Source organism: Neolamprologus multifasciatus, chromosome 2 (assembly GCF_963576455.1).
Source record: "Neolamprologus multifasciatus chromosome 2, fNeoMul1.2, whole genome shotgun sequence".
Lineage (NCBI taxonomy): Eukaryota > Metazoa > Chordata > Actinopteri > Cichliformes > Cichlidae > Neolamprologus > Neolamprologus multifasciatus.
Window position 1 is genome coordinate 19,945,960 of NC_140440.1, and position 27,343 is coordinate 19,973,302.

The 27,343-nt window shown below is 42.4% G+C and overlaps 1 protein-coding gene across 4 annotated transcripts; it reads left to right on the forward strand.

Annotated features, from left to right (window-relative positions):
- micu3b (mitochondrial calcium uptake 3b) lies at positions 1–26,013 on the forward strand. Of its 4 annotated transcripts, none has more exons than XM_085179004.1 (15): positions 1–371; positions 5,386–5,530; positions 8,090–8,121; positions 8,280–8,358; positions 14,394–14,441; positions 14,549–14,631; positions 14,707–14,778; positions 17,746–17,787; positions 19,606–19,701; positions 20,145–20,233; positions 20,461–20,632; positions 22,671–22,779; positions 23,980–24,137; positions 24,596–24,664; positions 25,718–26,013. In XM_085179004.1, exons 1-14 carry the CDS (start codon positions 105–107, stop codon positions 24,662–24,664), a joined length of 1,461 nt encoding a protein of 486 aa, XP_085035130.1. In that variant the 5' UTR covers positions 1–104; the 3' UTR covers positions 25,718–26,013. The 4 variants fall into 4 exon arrangements, with proteins under 4 accessions (XP_085035130.1, XP_085035140.1, XP_085035149.1 ...); XM_085179014.1 differs by having other exon boundaries at positions 25,721–26,013; XM_085179023.1 differs by lacking the exon at positions 19,606–19,701.
- Positions 26,014–27,343: the final 1,330 nt, after the last annotated feature.

Consider the following 27,343-nt stretch of genomic DNA (forward strand, 5'->3'; position numbering starts at 1 on the left):
GCGAGCTCGCGAGTAGCAGACGGCTCGAGCTCCCCTGCTCTCCCTCTCTCTCTCTCTCTCTGTGTGCGCGTGATATCGGTTACGACACCATAGTGTAAACAGCCATGGCTGCACTGCGCAGGCTTATCGTTTCATTCAGCTCCAAAGCAGAGACGTTCACGGCGCGGAAACCGCCTCAAACACCCTCAAAGGCGACTAAAGCGCAGAAACTTATCGCAGCGGGAGCGAGCATCACAGCCGGCGCCGCTTATTATTACTATTACTATTATTACTCCTGCCGCTCGCACGTCGGTAGGCGCCCCGGACTGAAGAGCCACGTCGAGGCTCGGCTCATGCATCTGGCGCTGCCATCAGTTTCCGCCACCGATAAGGTACGATAAAGTAAGCAGCGGCTGCTGTATGGCGACAACATTCAGCTCACTCCAACACACACACACACACACACACACACACACACACACACACACACACACACACACACACACACACACACACACACACATATAGAGGAAAGAAATTAAAAATACTCCCAGTTTATCTTCAATGAACAGCAGCAACCTGAACCCCAGCACGTGATCACCAAGACAGCCTCGTGCACGTGAAGTGACAGTTATAATTATATGTCGTTACCATAAGGAGCTATCCGCGACCTTTGGTGCTGAAATGGCAAAAAAAAAAAAAGTGGTCAAAAGGCGTCCTAGATCGCGTGGCCAAGTGGCCACCATGACTGAAGGTTTTGCCTGATTGGCTTACAGCCTATGGGCCATGACTGAACATTTAATGTTGTGTACACACTGCTGTGTAGATTTAAGTGGTAGACAACATAAGAGGAACACCTGACTGCATTTGTAAACAGATACTGTGCTGCAGTGTATTTGTTAATATCAGAATTTGTTCTGTGTGGTGTTTTCTAAAATACTTTCCTATCATTTACTATTTTAGCATTTTGTAAGTGCTCTGAATGACTTGTAGTATAACGATATATACTGCAGTATACTTCCTCTATCTATACTCTCACGGGTCAGTTTGTCAGATGCACCTTCCTATTACCAGGTTTCACTCTTTTGCCTTCACAACTGCTTTAATTCTTCATTTCATAAATGCAACAAGGTGGTGGAAACACTCTTCTGAGGTTCTGGTCAATGTTGACATGACAGCATCACACAGTTGCTGCTGATGTGTCGGCTTCACTTCCACGATAGGAGTCTCTTATCACTCTAGATCTTGTTTTAACATATGGCATAGAAACTGAACATTTAACAGTGTTTCCTGAAAACCCTCTCCTGTCTGATCATTTCCTGATAACATTTAAATTTACAATAATTGATTACACAGCAGTGGGGAGTAGACTTTATCAAAGTAGATGTCTTTCTGAAAGCGCTGTAACTAAGTTTAAGAATATAATCCACCCACTGTTATCATCGTCAATGCCCTGTACCAACATAGAGCAGAGCAGCTATCTGAACGCTACCCCAACAGAGGTCGATTATCTTGTTAATAATTTTACCTCCTCACTACGTACGACTCTGGATACTGTAGCTCCAGTGAAAACTAAGGTCTCTAATCAGAAGTACCTGACTCCGTGGTATAATTCTCAAACACGTACCCTAAAGCAGATGACTCGTAATCTGGAGAGGAAATGGCGTGTCACAAATTTAGAGGATCATCATTTAGCCTGGAGAAATAGTTTGTTGCTTTATAAGAAAGCCCTCCGCAAAGCCAGAACATCTTACTATTCGTCACTGATTGAAGAAAATAAGAACAACCCCAGGTTTCTCTTCAGCACTGTAGCCAGGCTGACAAAAAGTCAGAGCTCTTTTGAGCCAACCATCCCTTTAACGTTAACTAGTAATGACTTCATGAACTTCTTCACAAATAAAATTTTTATCATTAGAGAAAAAAATTACCAATAATCATCCCACAGATGTAATATTATCTACAGCTACTCTTAGTACCATTGATGTTAAGTTAGACTCTTTTTCAACAATTGATCTTTCTGAGTTAACTCCAATAATTACTTCCTCCAAACCATCAACGTGTCTTTTAGACCCCATTCCTACAAAACTGCTCAAAGAAGTCCTGCCATTAATTAATTCTTCGATCTTAAATATGATCAACCTATCTCTAATAATCGGCTATGTACCACAGGCCTTCAAGCTGGCTGTAGTTAAACCTTTACTCAAAAAGCCATCTCTAGACCCAGCAGTCTTAGCTAATTATAGGCCAATCTCCAACCTTCCTTTCATATCAAAAATCCTTGAAAGAGTAGTTGTCAAACAGCTAACAGATCATCTGCAGAGGAATGGTTTATTTGAAGAGTTTCAGTCAGGTTTCAGAGCTCATCACAGCACAGAAACAGCTTTAGTGAAGGTTACAAATGATCTTCTTATGGCCTCTGACAGTGGACTCATCTCTGTGCTTGTCCTGCTAGACCTTAGTGCAGCATTCGATACTGTTGACCATAATATCCTATTAGAGCAATTAGAACATGCTGTAGGTATTACAGGTACTGCGCTGCAGTGGTTTGTATCATACCTATCTAATAGACTCCAATTTGTGCATGTAAATGGAGAGTCCTCTTCACACACTGAGGTTAATTATGGAGTTCCACAGGGTTCAGTGCTAGGACCAATTCTGTTTACATTATACATGCTTCCCCTAGGCAGCATCATTAGAAGACATAGCATACATTTTCACTGCTATGCAGATGACACCCAGCTCTATCTGTCCATGAAGCCAGATAACACACACCAATTAGTTAAACTGCAGGAATGTCTTAAAGACATAAATACCTGGATGGCCGCTAACTTTCTGCTTCTTAATTCAGATAAAACTGAGGTTATTGTACTCGGCGCTGAAAAGCTTAGAAATATGGTATCTAACCAGATTCTTACTCTGGATGGCATTACCTTGGCCTCCAGTAACATTGTGAGGAACCTTGGAGTAATTTTTGACCAGGATATGTCCTTCAACGCACATATTAAACAAATATGTAAGACTGCGTTCTTCCATTTGCGCAACATCTCTAAAATTAGAAATATCTTGTCTCAGAGTGACACTGAAAAACTAGTTCATGCATTTATTACTTCCAGGCTGGACTACTGCAATTCATTATTATCAGGATGTCCAAAAAACTCACTGAAAAGCCTTCAGCTAATCCAAAATGCTGCAGCAAGAGTACTGACAGGGACTAGAAAGAGAGAGCATATTTCTCCTGTTTTGGCTTCCCTTCATTGGCTTCCTGTTAAATCCAGAATTGAATTCAAAATCCTGATCCTTACATACAAGGTCTTAAATAATCAGGCCCCATCTTATCTTAATGACCTTGTAGTACCATATCACCCTATTAGAGCACTTCGCTCTCGCTCTGCAGGCCTACTTGTTGTTCCTAGAGTATTTAAAAGTAGAATGGGAGGGAGAGCCTTCAGTTTTCAGGCCCCTCTTCTGTGGAACCAGCTTCCAGTTTGGATTCGGGAGACAGACACTATCTCTACTTTTAAGATTATGCTTAAAACTTTCCTTTTTGCTAAAGCATATAGTTAGGGCTGGACCAGGTGACCCTGAATCCTCCCTTAGTTATGCTGCAATAGACGTAGGCTGCCGGGGGATTCCCATGATGCATTGAGTTTTTCCTTTCCAGTCACCTTTCTCACTCACTATGTATTAATAGACCTCTCTGCATTGAATCATATCTGTTATTAACCTCTGTCTCTCTTCCACAGCATGTCTTTTATCCTGTCTGATGGCCGCCCCTCCCTGAGCCTGGTTCTGCCGGAGGTTTCTTCCTGTTAAAAGGGAGTTTTTCCTTCCCACTGTCGCCAAAGTGCTTGCTCATAGGGGGTCATATGATTGTTGGGTTTTTCTCTGTATCTATGAAGCGCCTTGAGGCAACTTTTGTTGTGATTTGGCGCTATATAAATAAAATTGAATTGAATTGAATCCTGTATCAGCACATCCCAAAGGTGCTCTGTTTGACTGAGATCTGGTGACTGTGGAGGCCATTTGAGTGCAGTGAACTCACTGTCATGTTCAAGAGGTCAAGACTGTGATAATAAGGGGATGAGTATAATCGATACAATACTCAGGTAGGCTATAGTGTTTAAATTATACTTAGTTGTTACTAACAGGCCCCAAGTGTGCCAAGAAAATATGCCCTGCACCGTCACACACCACCACCAGCCTAAACTGTCGGTACAAGGCAGGATGGATCGTGCTTTCATGTTGTTTCTGCCAAATTGTGGCCCTACTATCCAAATGTCTCTTGAGAAATTGAGACTCATTAGACTAGGAGACTTTTTTCCCAACGTTCTATTGTTCAGTTTTGGTGAGCTGGTGTGAATTATAGCCTCTGTTCTTCTGCTGCTGTAGCCCATCTGTTTCAAACTTAGACGTGTTGTGCATTCAGAGATGCTCTTCAGCATACCTTGGTTGTGTTGAGTTACTGTTGCCTTCCTATCAGCCTGAAGCAATCTGGCCATTCTCCTCTGACCTCTGGCATCAACATGGCATTTTTGCCCAGAGAAGTGCTGCTCACTGGATATTTTCTCTTTTTCAGACCACTCGCTGTAAACCCTAGAGACAGCTGTGTGGGAAAATCCCAATCTGGCATTAAAAACCATGCCATGTTCAAAGTCACTTAAAAAAAATCACCTTTCTTCCAGTAATTGCTGTCACTTCAGCAGATTTTTAAATGTTTCTGATTCAGGTCTCTGTTTATACCTATTCTTTTCAGCACCAATTATAAGCTTTACATACAGACTTTTGCAACCTGGTTCTAATTGTTTAACCTGCGTGCATTGTGTCCTGTTACACAGCACTGCGGAAATGTGTCGACAATGCTAACAAGATTTTTACAGATCATTGGGGGATTTAAACAAACTCGTAAACCATCTTCTTTGATATCTGTGGCTAGGCTCAACTGGTGTCCACATAAAGGGGGATCCAGGGACACAGAAAACTGGACACCAGAGTTTGGCGGACATGGTGATATTTGATGAGAGGCGGGGGTGGTTAGAGGGGGTTTAATGGTTAAGCAGAGGGGGGCACGCATTCCCCGGGTGTTTGCTCTGTGCCCAGTGGACCTGGCGGTGTGCCACCTGACAGAGAGATCCACTCTGTCTTCACCAGTCCGGCCTTCTGATCTGCCTGGGTTTGAGCAGTTGTAGGGACATTATCTGCTGTGCGGGGATGAAAAATAAGGCTGACATAACATGCGCCCCATTACCGAATTAAAGCATGGGCTTCTTTGTTGTGCCATGTGAGCGAAGCTTTTCGTGACAGAAAAAGCTTCCATGGATTTCATAAGAAGCATCTTTCAGACACTATAATCACTGATATAATTTGCAGTATTTCATGGCGCGTGTGTGTCTGTGTGTGTGCTTGCAGACAAGGACCTACGGTCTGGATGATGGAGATGCCTACATGTCCTCCTATGAAAACAGATTTCGGCTGTTCAGTTCGGTGGAGTATGAGGGACAGCTCTACATGACTCCGCTGAACTTCATCGAGTCGGTCACTCTGAGCGAACCAAGTGAGTGAGTCAGCTCCTGACAGCCAGCTCACAACACAGTGCCACATGTCCTTTGAAAGGAATGAAGGAATGAGTGTTGGTGCTCGGGTCAAATGGTTAGCCAGTCAATTAATCTCTTACTTATTCTACCTTATAAAATGCCAGGATTAGCTTGAAGATTTCAGTGTGGCCTTTGGAGCTATAAAGAGTGTGTTTTCCTCCTTTTTTTCACTACACGGTCAAACAATTCATAAATATTGAAAATAATCACTATCTGCTTTTAAATCTTTGCCCTTTATTGAGCCAATAGGACCTTTGGAGACCTTAGAACAAGAAACTGCCAGTAAAAAACCTTTTTTCAGTTCACCTATGTGTATTGCTTTAGCACATTGAAATAAATGGTAAAATTGAGTTTTGGTTCTTTTCTTACAGCTCAGTAAATAAAGCCACAATGTAAAATTCAATTCAGTTTATTTTATCTATATAAAATCAATAAAACCTCTTTATATTTTAAGGTAAAGACCCTAAAATAAAACAAAGGAAACAGAGAAAACCCCAACAATCACATGACCCCCTGTGAGCAAGCACTTTGGTGACAGTGGGAAGGAAAAACTCCCTTTTAACAGGAAGAAACCTTCAGCAGAACCAGGCTCAGGGAGGGGCGGGGCCATCTGCTGTGCCTTGTTTATAATAAACAAGCATTTTTTAAAATGATCAGACATACCAGGTTCAAATCCAGGGGTCGGGTGCTCATTCCATGGAAGAATCAGCTGTTTTTCTTTTTCTTCTTCTGTAAAATAACTTTAGTATACTTAACAATGCCACACGAAATTGTACCTTCCTGTTAAAACGGTTCACGGTTACAGGCCCTTGAAGCACATATAAGTTGGCTGAAATATTTTAGCTTTTTAATTCAGGTTATTCAGCCAACATTTTTAAGTCCTCAGAGCCTCTTGAATACACATCCAGGAGAGCATGATGGACAGCAAGAAATGGTGTATTCTCCCAAGCCAACCCGGCATGCTTCCACCCACACCTCATCAGGTGTTTAATTAAGCCCATGCAACACCCAAACAGTCCACCATCATCAGTGCGAGGACAGTTCGGGCTGCAGAGGGACGTAACGCTTTACTTGACTGTCGTCTCTTTATCTCACGGTTTTGTGTTCCACCTTTATCAATAATCTTGTTAATTATTTTCATACTAATATAGCTTTTAGTGGCTACTGACTGCTACCTGGAGCCTCAGGTTAGGGTTGGACCAACATTTAGCACCTGTAACTATGCTGTATTGTGTCTCGCAGGGGTTCATATCAGAAAGTGCCATTCCAGAAATCAGACTTTTCAGGAGTCAGGAACTTTGGCAAAGGAATTTCATTTAGTTTCTCTGGTTAAGACTGCAGGATGTGTGTAAAATATGGAGTTTTGAATTCAGCATCTTTTTTTTCTCCTTGGCTGATCACGAAGACAGGGTGGGGACAAGTCCTTATCATTTACTGGGATGCTAATTTTACAGTGAAAAGCAGGCTCTTGAGTTCAATGGCATTCTAAACGCAGGTGATAATGCTTCTGGTGAGATTACATTTGTTTTATTAAAGATTTATCTGACTTTGATTTATTTAAAGATGTCTCTGTCATCCGTGCACGAGGACCTGGTCTACCATTTACTTCACAAACACAGCAGATGCCGCATGGCCTCCATGAGCTTTGTTGTTCTGCGAATGAAGTAACTGCTTTTGTCAGCTGCCATTTGCTTAATTACATGTCCGTCATGTTTCCAGATAAATCTCCACTCCTTCATCCGATTGTTTTCAGTTACGCAATGATTTAATAGCAGTTTTAAAAAAAGCAACAACAAAAAAAACCCCCAGGGTGTTGTTTTCCGGAATATCCTTGTTGCTGAGGGCCTGCGAAGTATCATCGGACAATTAGACACAGCTATAAGTGCTTTCAGTCATAACACCTGCATAAAGATAGACATCTTTACCAGCAACCTTACTTTTATGGCTCATTTATGTGGTAACAAAGTCACAGAGACCCACAGAGACCAAACAACTTAGCACAGATACCATAAATGTAATGATAAGGCGGTCTTGACTTACTGTGATTGATCGTAACATTAGGTGTGTGGCCTCTATCGCTGCATCTAATGATGAAGGTAAACAGGACGCAGAAAGGTAGTGGCACGCTATTTGTTATTGTTGTGAAGCTGCTTAGTGTTTATTTGCTAAATTTTAATCACAGTGTTTCATGGTAGGAGTGTGGCTGTAATAAAGCCATGCTTTTCTGTTCATTGCTGCCATACATAAGATCTGCAGGATTATTAACATTAGTGGTGATCGTTATTCCAGACAGAGGCTTTAAAATGTGTCGGTGGAGGGTTAATGTCAATGTTATCAACACAGTTTCCCAGCCAGGTGTTTTTATGATGTGTTCTGCTTATCTTCTGCTTTATTGGGCCCTGGAATGTGTTCATGGAAACACACAGCGTATATTTCTGTCCCTGTAAACACTTGTTTTCACTCGTGCGTCCCAGTCCTGTACTCCTGACTCGACTAACTGTTGGCCTTGTTTCGTTTAGGTAGGAGAGTCTGCAAGTCCCTCATGAAAAAGGTGAGTTGTCCCGTCATTTGTAGCCCTTGATGCTGCTTCACAGAGCCTCCTCCTTATCTGTGTAAAATCCTCTCAAATTACTGTAACACCAGCAAATACATCACACTGAAGGGCTAAGAAATGAATGTGAGATCAGGGATTTGCTTCTGTTCTTGCAGGAATTAGACAAGATGCTGGCTGATACCCCACCTGTTTGGAAAGGATCATCTAATTTGTTTAGAAATCTCCGTGAACGAGGTAAAGAACCCGCTCTGTGTGTTCCTGCTGTACACATAAATCCTTTGTGAGATTTTATTTTTTAAGGCCCTCCCATGTCTCGTTCAATGCGTGCTCTGTTGTCCATGTGCCAATCTGGAGCAGAAAGCGTGGGTCGTAGTTTCTATCTTATTTAGATAACCTTTTCATGAAGGAATGGCTCATTGATGGTACAGTACACACAACAAGGCTTGTTTGTGACTGTAGTAAAATGATTCAAAGGTGAAGTTATTGGAAGCTCATAAATTACATAATTATGACTGTAAGCAGCCTGTGACAAGGATTCTTGAAAAAAAAGCACTTAAAAATGTTACGAATGTTAGGAAAAGATTCATAAATCCGGCGACATAGAAGAGACATAAACTAGACTAAAATTCAGGTCAAACTAATATAATACTAGAACTTAACGTTATCTCAATATATAAGCAAAGAAAATACGAAATTACAGAAAAATGCTGGGTCACAGACCCAGCCTCCAAAAAACACAAGTACATAAATTATTTGTTTGGTTCAATTTAATTCAGTTTTATTTATACAGCACCAAATCACAACAACGGTCACTCCAAGGCACTTTGTAATGCAAGGTAGACCCTACAATAATACATACAGAGGAGAAACCCAACAATCGTTTGACTCCCTATGAGCAAGCACTTAGGCGACAGTGGGAAGGAAAAACTCCCTTTTAACAGGAAGAAACCTCCGGCAGAACCAGGCTCAGGGAGGGGCGGAGCCATCTGCTGTGATTGGTTGGGGAGAGAGAAGGAAGACAGGATAAAGACATGCTGTGGAAGAGAGACAGAAGTTAACAACATGATTCAATGCAGAGAGGTCATGTATATATAAGGTTATATATATATACAAGTAAATATACAGTACTTTGCCAAAGTCTTGATCCACAGGTTATTTCCTTATATTTTGCTTCCAAGGAGCCAGACTTTTTTTTTTTACAGTGGTCATGAGCAACAGTTCTCTTTCGCGTTTTTCTTTGGACACTGGATGCCTTTATTAGCTGAAAACTTGGAAGATTTTGGCATGGTGCACAGTGTATCCATAAGATAAAATAAAACTTGAGAAGTGGATGAAAAAATATCCAGGCTTAAAAACTATCTTCAGCAGTTGATTAGTATGTGAAAAGTCATGTCTTTAATAAACTGAGACAAAACCTGAGAGATGCATCTGACCCTTTAATTCAATTCAATTCAATTCAATTTTATTTATATAGCGCCAAATCACAACAAATGTCGCCTCAAGGCGTAATCAATTATTGTAAATGTAAATGTTATCAAGAAATGATCAGACAGGAGAGGGTTTTCAGGAAACACTGTTAAATGTTCAGTTTCTATGCCATATGTTAAAACAAGATCTAGAGTGTGATTAAAGTGGTGGGTGGGTTCTTTTACATTTTGAGAGAAACCAATTGAGTCTAACAACAGATTAAATGCCATGTTGAGGCTGTCATTTTTAGCATCAACATGGATGTTAAAATCACCCACAATAATTATTTTATCTGAGCTCAGAACTAAATTAGATATAAAGTCTGAGAAATCAGACAGAAACTCTGTGTAAGGCCCAGGTGGACGATAGATGATAACAAGTAAGACTGGTTTCTGAGTTTCACAGCTGGGGTGGACAATGCTAAGCATCAGGCTTTCAAATGAATTAACAGTCTGTCTTGGTCTTTCATTAATTAATAGACTGGTGTGAAAAATTGCTGCCACACCGCCCCCTCGACCTGTGCTTCGAGATTTCTGGTAGTTAGAATGACTCGGGGGTGTTGATTCATTTAAACTAACATAATCATCCTGCTGCAACCAGGTTTCTGTAAGGCAGAGTAAATCAATTTGTTGATCAATTATTAAGTCATGTACTAACAGAGACTTGGAGGAGAGAGACCTAATATTTAATAATCCACATTTCACTGTTTTACTCTTTGGTTCAGATGTGGATACTGTATTGTTCTTTCTTTGTAAATGTTTAAGTTGTTTGTTGCTGGTTTTTAGTTTGTTTTTTGTCTTTTTGGAAGCAGACACAGTCTCTATGGAGATGGGTTTTTGGGGGGTAGCAGGAGGAGAGAAGCTGCAGAGCTTCTCTGCAACTCTGTAAGACTGCAACTCTGCTTCCTGGTCCCAACTCTGGATAGTCATGTTTTGAGGGGTTTAATAAATTTGTCGATATTTCTAGAAATGAGAGCTGCTCCATCCAAAGTGGGATGGATGCCATCTCTCCTAACAAGACCAGGTTTCCTCCAGAAGGTTTGCCAATTATCTATGAAGCCCACATCGTTTCTGGGACACCACTCAGACAGCCAGCAATTTAAGGAGAACATGCGGCTAAACATGTCACTCCTGGTCTGATTGGGGAGGGGACCAGAGAAAACTACAGAGTCCGACATTGTTTTGGCAAAGTTGCACACCGATTCAATATTGATTTTAGTGACCTCCGATTGGCGTAACCGGGTGTCATTACTGCCGACGTGAATTATGATTTTATTGAATTTACGTTTACCCTTAGCCAGCAGTTTTAAATTTCCTTCAATGTCGCCTGCTCTGGCCCCTGGAAGACAATTGACTATGGTTGCCGGTGTCTCTAGCTTCACATGTCTGAGAACAGAATCACCAATTACCAGAGTCTGACCCCCAGCGGGTGTGTCACCGAGTGGGGAAAAACGGTTAGACACATGAACGGGTTGGTGGTGTACCTGGGGCTTCTGTTTAGGACTACGCTTCCTCCTCCGTTACCCAGCCGTCTTTCCCCAGCTGCTTGGGATCTGCCGGGGAACAGCTAGCGGGGCCTACGCAATCTTCGGCTGCACCAGCTACAGGGGCCTGGCTAGCTAAGGGTGAGAGCAGGGTGCAAAGCCGAGTCTCCAGTTCAGTAATCCTGGCCTCCAGAGCTGCAAATATGCTACATTTGTTACAGATATCATTACTGCTAAAGGAGGCCGAGGAGTAACTAAACATCTGACACAATGACCAAGAAAGTGCAGAAGGGACAGGTGAAGTAGCCATGGTGCTAACGGGTCGGCTACGAGCTAAGCTAGCGAAACAGTACAGAGACAGTGAGTGAATACTTTGGCTATAAATTAGGTAGTGAGTACACAGAAAGTGTGCTTCGGATGAAGCACGTGAAGATTATACTGTGAAAAAAGAATGTATTTAAAAGTTGTTAATTAAACTGCTAAGCAAATAAGCTACTCAGAAACACCACTGTGTTTGAGCAGGAACAGGAAGCGATACTATACCACAGAGCGAGCGAACACCAAGTGACAGCGCCACCGATCTTTAGCTGATCCATCTACTGTTCACTGAAACCTCATCAGAAATGGTCTCAGTGGATGGATGGCTGTCAAGAAGCCGTTCTTAAGGAAGGGAAACAGGGACAAAAGGCTGACGTACGTATGCCGAATTACACAAGAACTGGACTGATTTGAATGTTTTGGAGAGAGAGAGGTACAACAGTGAGTGTCTACAGCCAACTGTAAAACACGGTGGAGGCTCTGTCATGGTTTGAGGTGCTTTCAGCCAGTGGTGTTGGGAATCTTGTCAAAACAACCTATGATGGCCTATCAGCAAGCACTTGGTGACAGTGGGAAGGAAAAACTCCCTTTTAACTCCAGCAGAACCAGACTCAGGGAGGGACAGCCATCTGCTGACTGGTTGGATGTGAGGGGAGTAAGACAGGACAAAAGACACACTGGGGATACTCCCAACACAGTAAAACCATACCTGGATAGACAAACACACAATGGAACACTATCAGTCACGGATTGGCCTCCCCGGAGCCCGGACCGCAACATTATTGAAGCAGTGTGGGACCATCTTTACAGAGACTGGAACAAAAGGTAGCCGACATCCAAAGAAGAGCTTTGAATGTTTCAGAGCTCTTCCTGAAGACTACTTAAAGAAATAAAAAGAAAGCTGCCTAAGAGAGTTCAGTCTGCGTTGAAGAATAAAGGTGATCATACAAATATTCACTTTTAAGCTCGTTATTGTACAAACTCTGTTTTCGCCTTTTATACTATATTTCCCTGTATGTTTGCACGTTTCAATAAATATTCCCATTTTGCTCACAAAATATAAAGAAATGACAAGTTGCTGAAGACTGTATTGCATTTCAGACAGAGCGTCACAAATACAACAAAAAGCAACCAAGACAGATTTTCCCTAAGTTTTCTACTTTTAATTACAGTATGCAAAACACACAGTGGGATCCTTCACTTGTAAACCACTACACTATGAGCCACTATGCTCATTATACCATGTACAATTAAAAAGCTAAAACATGAAGAAGGTTAGAGCTTTTAAAATGTTCTGGTGTCACCTACTCAATTGTAGTGACTTCTTGTTGGTGGCATAAATTATTGAATTTATGTGCTAAGTTTTTACATTGACAGCTCAACTGAAATCTGTTACTTTGCACTCGACAACATTGTGACTTCCCAGTCTTCACCGTGTGCACCGCGCAGGCTCCTGAAGCTCGTAAACCGTACACATGAACACTGCACTCTGCACGTCTTTAGCCTATATGTGCTGAAAACAGCAGACTGTGAAACTGCCACAAACCTGAGGTCTTTGTGAGATCACACGAAGCCCAACTGAAGTTGTCAGTGTGACTCAAAGTCCCCTTTTAATGTTCCCACCTGGGCCTTCAAACTCTGAGCGCAGCAGGTCAGACGTGGCAGTGGAGCATCAGATCTCACTGTTCTGCTCTCCTCCTGTGTTGCTTTAGCTAAGTGCCAATGCTGGGATTTGGAGCTTTTAATCCTGCTGTTAAACGTTGCAGCTTTGTCAGTGAAAAAAGGACTAGATTGATCGGTGAACAAAGCATTGCTTTTGAGAATGAGGGAGCTGTTTGAACCCAGCTGTGTCGAGACATGTCCCACTGGCCACCCCCCTGATCACCACGGACATGATGAAGCCTAAGAATGGCATTGGATTACATCTCCGGGACTGCCACTCTGTATGAAGTGTTTTTGTGGAATTCTTTGTATTGTCTAACAACATCTACTTGAGCTCAGAGGCTGAGCTTGAAGGGAGAAGGGGGGTCTCCCTCCACGAGTGAAGGTGTGTGGTATTGGTGAGACATGGCAGGAATCTTAAAAGTTTTTTTTCCCTGTCTTCAAGCTGTTTAAGCTTTAAAAGCTTTGAAGGTAGAGATCTGTTGTCATTATAGGGTCATACCTGCCAAACTGGGAGAGCTGGGTGCTTTGTTTTAGAATATTTTTAGATGATTTTATGGCTGATTCCATGCACGACTGATGATCTTCTCCCACCTTAGTTTGTGCATTCGCAAAATGATTCCAGCTCCAAGGAGAAGAATAAGATGGTAATAACGAAATCTTTCCTGACTAGTTGGGTTTTATTCATCGAGTGTTCCTCTTTCTGAAAATATCTCCCTGCAGCAAACCTCGTACCTGAATTCTTTTCCCATAACATCCAGAGCAGTCACCCAGAACTATCTTAGCTCGATTCTCTATCTTCCTGAGCAAACAAAAGCTTGGGAATGCTTTCAGAGGCAGGAGGGAGAATCCTCCTTCGTTGGTTGAGATGTCTCCTGACACTTACTCTTCTCTTTACCATGTCACACAACAAAGGGGGCTGAAGGATGTGACACAAAGCCCAAATCGGCTATTCTCAATCAGTGACAGATCACTCGAGAATGTATTACACCTTGTTACCCAAATACGATCAGAAAGCCACGGGCCTTAAATTTGTTTGGGTTTGTGTCCAGATAGGTCAGCTCAGTTGTAAAGTTGGTGTTTGTGTGAGGGGAACACCAAGCATGAAGTAAAAGGCACCTTTTAAGATGTTATCGCCAAGCACGAGGAGATTACCTGTGTCTGAAGGTGTGCTCTGTTTCTTTGGATGGATTGTTCATCTCGGCAGCATGACTTTGAACATCTGCAAACACCTTGAGCTACCTGGTTAAGTCATTTGATGCCATTTTGAGGGTGAAAAGGAACATTTAGGTTTTTGTTTCTTGTCTTGACTCTTTTCTTTTTTTTGTCTTTGTTCTAGGTGTCATCAGTTATACAGAGTACCTCTTCCTGCTCTGCATTTTAACAAGTCAGCATACCTTTGAACTGATTTACTCTGTTATCTTTAAAATTTATATAAAAAAAAAAGAAGCAATATAAAGGCGCCTGACGTAAATCCATTGTGTTTGCTTCTAGAGCCCCATGCAGGCTTCAGGATTGCTTTCAACATGTTTGACGCAGATGGAAATGAAATGGTGGACAAAAGGGAGTTCTTGGTGGTATGGAAATCACCATGATTTATCAGATTTAATCACATGGATTTGATGTTTAATATATGGTATGTTCTATCCTAGCTGGAAGAAATTTTCCATAAGAAGAAGGACAGAAAAGACATTACTGAAGATATGCAAAGACAGGACCAGCAAGTATGAGCTTAAATCCTTTTTTTAGTGGCTCTAATGTTTTTTTTCACCAGCCCGGATTCACCAGAAAAGGCCTGAAAAGCATGCTGCATGCCATCTGCACAAGCAACACTGTGACAAAGTTTGCAGCTTATCATATAGGAACTATTGGAGGTCTGGATCTGTTTTTTTATGCGCTTATCAGACAAACAATGAGGCTTGCTGTGGGGTTAATTTAACACCTTTTCCTGTCTCTGTGCACACGCTGGACACGGTCTATTGATGTCTTGCAAATCATCAGCCCAGATGGCAGCCCCTCCCTGAGTGTTTTTCCGACTGAGGTTTCTTCCTGTTAAAAGGGAGTTTTTCCTTCCCACTGTCACAGAATACTTACTCATGTTGGTGGTTGCAGTTTTTTCTCTATAGAGATTGACAGACCACGTGACTTTCGCGCATTGCATGCCGGTAACTCGTGGCAAAACAATCCAAGTACCGCATCAAATGCAAGCATTTGCAGCACCGCAAAACGTTCATTCTCCGGTTCCAATACCTTCTTGCTTTTTCTTTGCCCCCCAAAAAAGTTATGTACAAAACGAAGGAGAACAATGCCGGACCGTACAAAGACAGACTTGATGAAAAGGCAAAGAAAAGATACGAGGAAAAAATCAAAGGAGTGAAAGGGTTAGACCCTTACGAGCACACAGAGTGGACAAAATACGTTAGCGTGCTGCCCAACTTTCACCACGCTCATATTTATAATGATACGGTTCTTGGAGTGAGTGCATACACTCATGAAGTTCAGTAACTTCAGGTCACTGCATCAAGCCCAGGTACAGTTTACCGACGGATGGGTACAGGACCTTGAAATGCACCGTGTAGAACGAAAGACCATCGTACGTATCATAAGTTTACGAGTCTCACAAATCGTCTTCATAAATACACATTCATTAACCGTTTACTAATAGGACCTTTGAGCTCAACGGTAATTAATTAGTAGTGGAAATAATTTCTGGTTCGCATTACAGAAATATAGCAGTGACAATAATATTGTACGCTGTAATCGTACTGGGCAATTAGTGATAGCATAGCACACAATTTCTGTTCAGCGCCAGACTTGCTTGTAACCTATATCACCAATTATGTTAAGAAAAATGACGTATTAACTACTACAAAACACTGACCTTTGTGGAAATGCTTGGAGCAGACTAACCTGTGAGCTGGATGTTCTGGGACGTTATATTTGGTCTTTGAATGGCTGCAATCCAGGCCATCCGTCGCCTCTTTTTACTTCAGAAACATGGCTCGAATAATTTCTCTTCAACGACGTAATCGATAAAAAAAAACGATCTCTTTACCCGTCGGCTTCATGGCTGTCATGCGACCGGCTATTGCAGTTAATAATACAACCGCTTCTTGACAGTTTTTTGTGTGTCTTTTTATCGCTGTGTAACTGATTTCAATTGAAAGCCTGCGTGCGCTAGTACCTCTTGCCACGAGTTCCCAGAATTCTTTGCGGTTTTACCCTTGAATGACGTCACATTTTCAATCTCTATTAATGTAGTGTCTTTACCTTACAATATAAAGGGCCTTGAGGTGCTAGTGAACTAAACTAATTGCTCAGTACTCAAGATGTGCTCATTTCTGGCTCCACACTGAATCCCACTTTGAAGGACTTAGCCGGTGGGTGAAGTCACATTTTTGACATCTCTCTCTGACATACAATCTATGGCAACAACATGCAACAAGGTGGTAATTCAGTGTGTCACAAAAGCTGTTGTGAGGAAACGATAGATGCCACCACTAATTTGCCTCAAGCTAAGCTATTTTTATTTAAACTGAACATGATAATGAGCTGGAGAGTTATACGCTAACGGTAGAGATAAAACTGAATGCCAAACAAGTATAGCAACAAACAGCAGCCACCGGTTTGAGTTGCAACACTAGAAAAGTGTTGCTAGCATTACTTAAGTTGGCCATTTTAACAGGGAGTTTACTATTAATGACCTCATATGGCCGTTTGAGGAACTGCAGTTTTCATCCCTTCATTATTCAGTGCATTTTCGCGCTTTGACCACAAATTGGGAATTGGTGTGAACTGACAGAGCTGAAACAAAACATTATTTTTTATATATTTAGCTATTTTTTATGGGCTACAACAGTTTATTTTTAACTGTTTCCAACTAAGAAAAAAAGAGCTTTTAGAAATCCATCGAATGCTGCCCCCTTAGAGCAGAACATAGTTTGCAGCTAAAGAGCCATATTGTCCCTGAGGAGTTGGTGGAGGCCAAAATCAGAGCTGAAAGGAGAATGATTGATTTACATTCAGAAACCTCCAATGAAATGTTGTCAGTCTTCTACTCATATGAACTTAATAAGCTGGTGAGACGGTGTGTTTACTGCCTGCTCTGTTTCCCGCATTAGTGCCAAAAAAAGAAAAGAAGTAATGCAGATTTAAAGACATCAGTCTGAATCCCAACATTGAGGTCAGATCTGACTGTGTGGGTCTGTGCTCGCTTGAGACACTTGCAGTAATCCTAGAGAGAGCACTCGCTGCACAGAGGTGACGGTGGTCATACAGGGTAAAACATGCCTAAGGCTTTCATCTCTTTGGAGTTGTCTTACACTGCATGCAGGTGGATGTAAACAGGGCGAGCTCAATAGAGCGATAAGAGCGACTCTTTGAGGTCTTATCTCATAAGAACGCAGCATAGAGGAGCTTATTCTGCTGGGACAAACGTTAGCGTCTCTGGACGGCCTTGAATTAAAATTGCGCCCGTATAACTATCAAAAAGATAATTAGAATGGATTCTCTAGATCAGGATGAGCTGGCTGTGCATTTATAAGGCTTAACAGTAATTTGGGACCATTGTCAGATACGTTGTCTCGACTTAATGTCTTTTCCAGCTGTCTTCCTGTTTTAAAATACATTGTGAATTATAAGCTCACACTCTGCACTAATTCACCTGCCGTCTTTTTTCTTTTGCATTTCAGAGCCTGCAGCTTTATGGAAATCACAAATCCCAGGCTCGCAGCGTATGTAGCCTGTAAACGGCGCCGCTTCTGCATGCTTTCTGGAATGTGGTCTCCTTAACCTGAGTTATCATAGGAAATATACATGTTTCTGAGGGGCTGACACCACCCGTATTTGTCCGAGATAACCTCACTTCACATTCAGTGAAATCCGAAATACCTCACTCTGTGCTTTAGAATTATCTCATATTTGTGTGTGTGGCAAAAGCAGGAGGGGTGCAGCTCAGATGATTTATGTACTCGCCTTTTGTCAGTGTTGGGCAAGAGATTTCACTTCAAAAAGCTCTTACCTGAAGACTGACACCGCTTTTGCCCGGACCCACATGTTTTATTTTTACAGTTTCTTGAGGAGTGGTATTTAGGCTCAGGTTACCTTTAGAGATGGGTTTGACCATGAAGATGCCAGTCAGACAGGAGCAGCAGAAGCACTGTGAAAGCTGCTCTGCAAACACGTAGGAGAGCCTGCAGCTAACGCAGAGCGCTGCTTGAACACTTTACCTGTAAGTGTGTCTTCTTCTTTCTTTTTTGTGTGTTTTGATTCCCTCTGCTTTACTGTAGGTGTCTTTCCTGCACAGAGTTCAAAAGTCAAACCTTTTCAATAAGACATAACAGGCACGTCTTGAGTGCTGCGGTTGGGCTTTCCCCAGCATATTCTAATTACAAGTGTTTCAGAGTCTTTTCATGGGATGAGAACAGCGGCGAGCATTAAAGAGCTGTTCCGTAATTAGCTGCGGGATCATGCCGTACATCTCCCTCTCTGCTAAGAAGCACTGAGGCGTAGAGAAAGAACTGTTTTATCAGCTGTCTCGCTTTCTCCCTCGGGCCTGAGAGATGAAAAAAAGAACTGAATAAGATAAATAAATATTATGAAATGAAGCAAGCCACACTTAAGAACACGTGTCAGCAGCAGCTGCCTGCTTCTGGTTGATTTTTGCCATACTTTTGTTTTTCAGGGAGGTGATGTCGGGACTTGAGAGGCCTTGAGGCTCAAGAAATGATGGGTTGAAATAATAAACAATGAGAATGAGAGGGGACCAACATCTTTTGGTTCATAAGTGGGAGTTACATTTGTTTTTCTTCACTAAACGGAAGACAGGTTTCTTGTGACCTTTTTTTATATTTTTTTATTGCACATCAGTAAGGAGAAAATGTTTTCTGGAGCAGCTGTAGTAGCTCCGTGGCAGCTGTGAGAGCTAAGGAAGGAGTGTAAACTGTAATAATGGTAATTATCCGTTAATCAAAGATCTAAGCAGCCCGAGCTGGTTGAGAAAAATACAGCAGAGTGGCTTCCAGTAAGTATCGAGCAGTGGATGTGACGTGGGGCAAAAAAACACTACAGTTCTGGAGATGGAAGGTGTTTGATTGCCTGCATGTACTTTGCAGTGTAGCATCAAACGATGACATATTGTCGGATTCAGTTTCAGCGCTGACCCGGCATGAATCCTCCTCCAGGTCTTACACCTCGCATGCTTTGGACATGTGTTAGCCACGTTGGCTTGACATCCCTGCCAAGAGGCTGCATGCATCGCTGCAGTGCAGGCTCATGTCAGGGCCAATCAGCCTCTCAGATACGCAGGTGTCAGCCCCGCGCTGTTTCTGCATGTGTCTGTCCCCGTTGTCTCTGTGGGTATTCAGCTCACCTGTCTGTCTTTCTTTTGTACGCCTGCCCAGTTCTCCATCTCGCTCTGTTTCCTCGATCCTCCCGCCTGTAACGCCGTGTACCGTCTGAGTCTGTGCATCCACCTTCCATTCCCCTTCTCTTGGTGACACGAACCAGATGTGTTATGTCTTCTAACAGCTGTGCTTCGATTGCTACCACAGGTTCTAAAAAAAGACGGTCAGCATGTGGCTGCCCGAGGCATGTGGGATGTTCTCAGATGTGGCACGAGTCAAGTTCTGTTTTCTGATCTCACCGAGGTAGCCGGGCACTTTTTTAAGCTGCTTTTTTTGCTAAATAATCACCAAAACGATGCTGTGCATCATCTCAGTTTCCTCATGCTTCTGCTGGAATCTGACAATAATGTGTTAGGGAGCGCAGCAGAGCGCGCTCTCCACTTACGCATCTGTCTGATCAGTGGTGTGAATTTTTTAAATGGCGCGTCGACAGGAAGAAGCGTGGCATGGCTGATGGTTCTGTTGCATGGCACACGTTTGTTAAAAAGGAGAATTAATTAATTCTGAGTCGAGCTGAATCTGGAACATTCAAAAGCTGAACCTGACAGCTGGATGGGAAGTTTTGTTGAAACTTTGTTTCTGCTTTAATGGTTGCAGTAATCAGTGGGATTTGTTGCATTGTGTGGTTTTGCAGTCTGTAGCTAAATCTGTGTGTTAATGCTGTGAACTTTTGTTCCCTCTCATAGAACGTGGACTTAAAATCGGAGACCACACTCTTGGTGCATTTCTTTGGGAAAAAAGGCAAAGCTGAGTTGAAATTTGAGGATTTTTACAAGTGAGTCGAGAAACCCGTTGCTTGCTCGGTGATTAATGACGATGTCCCTGGAAAAAAAATCATTATCTGACGCTATTATACGGCCATTAATCATTTTCATACCGTACCGTACTAACCCACCGACAGTTAGTGGTTTTGTTATTGACTATGTTAAGTATTTCTTTTTGTCCCAAACTTCTGGCGATGGCGTTTCCTGTCAGCAGCTGCCGTCTGTCTCACTCCTTCAGGTTCATGGACAACCTGCAGACAGAGGTGCTTGAGATAGAGTTCCTCTCCTACTCCAAAGGCATGCCCACCATCGGCGAGGAAGATTTTGCTCAGGTCCTCCTTCGCTACACCAATGTCGAGGATGTTAGCGGGTATCTGGAGAACATGCGTCACAGTATACCAGATGAAAAGGTGCGCTTTTACCTTCAATTTCCCTTTGTCAACGTTACTCAAAGAACAAGGTTTAACCTATAATATAATATAATCCCCCTACTTCCTAACAATGAATTTAAGAAGTACATCTGTATTTTCATCATTGCCTGTATGAATGAAAACTCTCATGTCACCCGAAGTTTAAAGTGTTGCACCTTTAAAAAATAAAATACCATATTCATGTGTCCATGCCCTTCATCATACAGCATGATGAAGGCCGTGGTCTTATTCATGCTGTCACAAAATCTTTAACCTTCATTTAGTTGGAAGAGTTGAGTTATATGCATGTTATATATGACATGCATATAACTCAACTCAACTCAACTCTTCCAGTGCAATTGTTATGAAGGGGTAAATATACGGTGGCCCTGAGAAGTCAAACGCACTACAGCCCGAGAAAACACCAGCAAAAGCACTGAAAAGCCAACAAAACACCGAAACCGAAACATTGTATTTTGTGTGCTTTTGCAGCATTTTGTCTATTTGCTTGTGTTTTCTTAAATTGCCTGGCTGCTGTAGATTTAGCTATAGTGACCAAATAATTTTTGCAGCAGGTTGTATACATTGTCCCCCCTGCTGTATAGATGCCCATGAGTCGGCTTGCTTTTGGAGCCTCAAGTGGCCACACAGGGAAGTGCAGTTTTTGGCAACTGTGCATTGACTTTGTTTTTCTGCAGCAGCAGCCGCAGCTCAGAATTTCTGCATTTCACTGCATGCTTTCTGTAATTAGCTGCCTAGTATAAGAAAAGAGGGTTGACATTTGTTTGTGCTAAACTTTAGCTTGAAGATGGTTAGTTTAATTCAACTCAGTTTGCACTTAAGTATGCATGGGAATGATATCGCCCCTATAGTCCAGTATACTCTCTATCCTAAATGGAAGATATGTGTTGCTGCTAACTGGCAAACTACTACATCAGACAAGATAAGACCTTGTAAAGCCACAAAATATTGTGCCGTCTTGTTAAATTCCCAAAATGAAAGAATTCCCACTTCTGTGTGGCCCGAATAAAACACAAAGCTTCAAAATTGCTAAACCCCAATAAAAACAACTGCAAAAGTCATAACACTACATCAGTCCAGCAGTTGGAGGGGATTTCCAAAAGCTATGCAGCCTTTTCACCAGATGCTCTGTAGAATCATGATTCTTCTACAAAGACAAAGTTTGGATCCTCGCGTGGTGATGTGGGGCTTTAATCCCGAAGTAGTCTGCGAAGATATTGGTTTACATGAACATGGAAGCATTTCACCCATCTCTTCCTTTTAATGCTGCTCTGTGAATTAGCTGTTGAGTGAAACAGCCTCATTTTGGCTTGAATTTGTTTTTCCTCTTGGCACGCTGACCCGCATGAGAAGGTGCCAGCAGCTCCTCAGCCAACTGGAGTAGCTTGTTGCTAGATTTCCATTGATAATCAAGTGGGTCTCGTCATTACGCTGAGAGATATTTTATGGCTCTCACATTGTTAAAACAGCAAAGCATCACAGATTAGTCATTACTCCATTTGTTCGGCTGTGTGTGTTGTCTGTTTGGCTGGGCCCCCGGCGAGAGAAGCAGCTAGTAGCCGCAGGATGGTTGAGTGGACATCAATGGGCTCGGTGTTATAGTCATCAGCCAAGCCTGAGATGTTTGGGGATTCATCACTTTTGTTTTTGTTTATTCAAGTATCAGGTTAATCTGCTTTAGAAAAGTCTGCAAACTGCCTGACCTCTTCCCAAAAGCGACGATCCTCCCCCCCTTCCTCACCCGCTGCTGACAGCTCAGCGTGTCCATACCGCACAGGGAAAATCCAGCAATGTATACTTTGTCTGTTTGGGTGTGTTATCTATCTGATGACTCCAAGGTCCCACACACACTAAAGGATTCCCCACAAGATGAAAGAAAGCAGATTACGCATTGTGTGAATTTTAGCACACGGTGCCGGAGTGTTGACACATGTGTCTTGTTTGCTTTACGTGTCTCGGCGGTATCGTGTCCGTGAATAAAAGCTTTGCTTTTTATTTGGTTATTATTCCTGTGCAGGGAATCACTTTTGAGGAGTTTCGGTCCTTCTTCCAATTCCTTAACAACCTGGAGGATTTTACCATCGCCATGCAAATGTACAACTTTGCCAACCGCTCAACTGGGCAAGGTAACATCTCACATTGTGGATGCATGGACAGAAGGTGCTTTTAAAGTGATTTTAGTTGTATTTTGTCTCTCTGACTCCTTGTTGTCTGTCTCTGACTCATGGGGGAAAACCAAAAACACAACTTCTAAACTTCTATAGAAAGGACCAACCATTTTGTAGTCTACCTGGACTAATTATAAAGAGTTTTAAGTCGAGAAAAATCCGTCCATCCATTCTCTTCCGCTTAACCTTTTTCAGGCTTGCGGGAGGACTGAAGCCTATCCCAGCTGTCTCAGGGCGAGAGGCAGGGTACACCCTGGACAGGTTGCCAGTCTGTCGCATGACGTCAAAATCTGTGATATAACTACAGTTTATGATCATTCCAACTCTAATGTTAAATTTCTTTATGTACAAAAAGTGCAGAGTTTAAATGTCTCCTTAGCATCATTACCGTTAACAGATCCGAAAAAAATGGTACCATCATCTAGCTAGAGCCAAAAAAAAGTAAATCCACACCTGAACACTGAATCTACATGTGAGTGTATTAACAGATTACAACTGCTCAAGCAGCCTCCAGTGCAGGAGGTTACCTGCCTGCAGGGATTTGCTCCCATGCAGCTACAAGAGTGTTTTGTGAGGCTGGTCAGAGATGATGGGCTCGATGACCTTTGACTCATAGGTGACTTTGGCTGAAGTGTTCAGCCTGCGCTTTAGCTGCTCCTGTCTAAAATGTGATTTGATGCTTTGTGTAGAACTCGAGACTTATATCCATTCGATTAAAATAGAAGTATATTTATTTGTTGCACAGAGTGTCGTAAATTGCTCCACCAGTCTGAGTTGTGCTCTTCATGAATAAATTAACCTCTCTGACTTTCATTTAAAAGTTGAGAGAGCTTTAATATTTATAATATTGTTCCTTTGACCAACCACAGCATTAGATTCACCAGCCTAATATGGTGATGGTGCCACCAAAACAGCTTGGAGCCACTCAGGGCATAAATAAGGCCTTCTGAGGGCGCCTCGTGTCCTTGGTCTGACATATCGCACAGATGCTTAGTTGGACGGAGATCCGGGGAATCATGGAGCGTGGCAGGACTGCAGCAATGTTTAGGTGGATAGTATCAAAGTACGATCCACATAATTGCGAGGATCCAAAGCTTGATACTGATGTTTGATACTGTTAACATTGGTAATACACATGTGATAATGTGTCACCTGCAGAGGAATTTGCCAGAGCGGTGTACGTGGCCACCGGCATCAAACTGACCCCCCACTTGGTCAGCACTGTCTTCAGGATCTTCGACGAGGACCACGACAATAAGCTCAGCCACAGGGAGTTTGTTGGCGTCATGAAGGACCGGCTGCACCGCGGTGCTGGGGTAGGACAGCTGAGGGCTTTTATGCATTATTGATCTATTTTCTGCTTTTTTTTTTCTTTAACGCTCTCTGTCAGTGCAAATGGGCCCAAAGGTGAGCACATAAATCAGAGTCAAACAGGAAAATACGGTTTAATTAAGAACTCAAATATGCATGTTTACATTCAGCGGTACTGTAAAGAATTTCCTCTACTTGATCAGCTTCTAGTAACAAAATCGTCATGTGTTCTGCTTAATTTGACTTTAAGTAAAGGCTGATTTTGTGCCGTTTTTCTTTAGCTTGCAGTATCCTTAGATACACCACATAGTTATGTTTAAATTACACTCCTGCTGCATTTTGTCACTGAAACGCAACTCAAAGATTTGAGCTTTATATGGCACTATACTGCCATCTAGTGGCTTCTCTTCAAATCAAACTGACTTTCTTTCTCTTTCTTTCCCCTTTTGCACATAATTCACAGGGCATCCGAGTGGAGGAAAAGTTTGTCTCTTTCAAATCCTGCATGAAGAAGGAGCTTTCAGGCAAATAGGTAAAAGCTTTTTGCACGGTGTCAGCGTTCACTGACGAATGGGACAAAATACAAAGAATTAAAAACTGCACTACAGCAGCACACAGTCTTTGGAGATGTGTTTTGAAGCCCACGCTGTCCTCGTCGGCAGCATTAAGTTTCACTGTAATATTAACGCCTGAACAACTGCCACTAGATACCGGCTTAGGCCTGCATACATGAGCAGTGAGCAGTGCAGTTTAAAGCTGTATACATGTTTCAAAGGAACCTCGCAGGAGAGGGCAAGTAATAATCTGATCTCTGATTAAAAAAAGAAAAAAAGGGAAGGAAGAAAAAGGAGGGAAGAAAACTAAAGGAAGGAACAGTGGGTGAACTGCTGGCAGGGTCATGGACAGGCAATGCTGACTGATGCAAACGGGGAGTGAAGGCTGGCCCGCATGATCCGATCCAACAGGCGAGCTCATGTAGCTCAAACTGCTGGAATCTTAATGCTGGTTCTGACAGAAAGGTGTCAGAATACACAGATCATCACAGTTTGTTGGGTATGGAAACGCTTCTATAGGAATAAGGTGAGCTGGTGAAGGCACTGTTAGGTTGTGGGTAATGTTCTGCTGGAATGGTTTGAGGAGCACAACAATGAGTTTGAGGTGTTGACTTGGCCTCCAAATTCCCACATCTCAACTTACAGGACTGAAAGGATCTGTTGCTAACATCCTGGTGCCAGATACCACAGCACACCTTCAGGGGTCTAGTGGAGCCCGTGCCTCGATGGGTCAGGGCTGTTTTGGCAGCGAAAGGGGCACAAACACGATATTAGGCAGCTGGGCACAGTGTTGTGCTCAATAGATGTACAGAGCCTGTGCTAAAAATTTACTGTACTAAACTTACATCATACTTCAAAAGACCTTGATCTTTTTCTTCTCTACATACTTGCAGGACTGCTGCTTCACTGAGCTCCATAGACCTTTTTAAGAGAAGGTTTTTGTTCCTCAGAGGGAAATACTGAATTGTCTTAATGCTCCTTAATGCGATTTGGTTTCATGGTTACTTTTTTTCTTCTCTCTGTTTTGTCAGCAGGTGCAGGTCCCAGCACCAGTGCTGTCTTACAGTGTGGATCAGCAGCCTCTCCTCTCTGCGACGACAGAAGTGTTAATGCACACTGCAGCACATTATTGCTCTATCTTAGAAGCTTTGAAATAACAGGATGTGGCATGAAGAGGATGTGGTCAGCCAAATGGAAGAGGCTTTGTAAGCGGTCAAATTGAACACAGTGACCTGCTACTTAACACACCAGCGTTACAGGACTTTGCAAGTCTAACTATATGCTTTTGCTATTTATTGTTGCTGACTTTTATTTATTTATTTACTTATTTAAAAAAGAAAAATCAGGGTTTTCTTATTAATGCTTAAGTATTTTTTTTGGTCACTCGTTCTGTCCTGAGCCTGATATGCCTGCATACTTGGTCCTTTTGTGGTCTCTGCAGCCCCCCTGAACAGATCAGCTTCCCCTCCTCCTCTCGCTCGCCCCCAAAGCTCTGCAGCTAAAACCCTCCAGGATCCTCCAGAGAGGCAGCAGGCCCGAACACACTCACTGTGGCTTTCCCCCCCGTTTGACTACAGGCAGCTAACAGTGTTAATCATTTCTTGGCTGGTGCAGAGAAGTGCTTTCACACCACTTGCAGGGATGACCTCTGTATAAACGTATGGAAAATGTTAAAGCCATATGTTTGTTTCACTCCTGAGCTTTAATATAAATGGAGTTACAGAAACTAAATGTACTGTTCCTTTAACTTCCACTTATTGTAATGAGTCTTAAGCAATGTCATGCTTTGGGTAGAGCTGTGCGCTGAGGAAAAAAAAGTTACATGCTTTAATATTAACCAGACTAATGTGTTTGCATTTCAGACTACTCTCTGTTTAAATATTGGAATAGCTGAGCTGCCTCTTTATTTCAGATCAGGCTTCGACTGTTACACTGACATGCACGTCACCCATGTGATCACTGTTTTCATGCCTGTAAGCGAATAAACCGCTCTCGGCCGAGCGTCCTCTCAACAAACTGCTGTTGCTTTCTCTTCTCTGTGATTACAGTGGACTGGTGGCAGCACCACACTAGATAAAATGAGCTATTTTAATCTCAACCTGAAGGCAAATCATTAACAGTATTAATCATTGGGAACTTGGGGCTGTGTGGGTGTTCAAGACTCTAATCAGGGGCTTTTTTTTTTTATCTTTAAATGATTAATTCAGGAGGGTAATAATTTACAGTCTTGTGCTCTAATCCTGCACTTACTGAAGTTACATGAAAGGTAGTGTCACTTCAGTGATCATTCTTAGCTATTCAACTGTACTTTGCATTCCAGCCTGTTTTGATGAGGGCTTCACTTTTCCTTCACTTTCATGTGAGCAATCAAGTTCATATAAACAGATATTGTGCCATCTGAAAAGGTCTGTTTAGTGGTGCTTCAGCAACTTCACAGAACTGCACCAAGTTGGGAGACTATAAACATTAAAGAAAGAATCCCACTAACTGAAACAACACATGTTTAAGACTTAAAGACACTGGGTCCCGGGTCTCAAGCACAATCCCCCTCCCTTTATCATCTCAGATTTTAAAAAGGCTCGTCTGAGCCGCTGGAACCATCACACGACTGTTTCCACAGGCTGAGGAGCATCACTTATCCAAGTGTATTAGTCTGA

Bases quoted from the DNA above. Each gene is read 5' to 3' on its own strand.
- micu3b (XM_085179004.1), top strand. From the start codon at position 105: ATGGCTGCACTGCGCAGGCTTATCGTTTCATTCAGCTCCAAAGCAGAG. The intron at 5,531-8,089 runs GTGAGTGAGTCA...TGTTTCGTTTAG, and splicing joins GGTCACTCTGAGCGAACCAA to GTAGGAGAGTCTGCAAGTCC. The intron at 14,632-14,706 runs GTATGGAAATCA...GTTCTATCCTAG, and splicing joins ACAAAAGGGAGTTCTTGGTG to CTGGAAGAAATTTTCCATAA.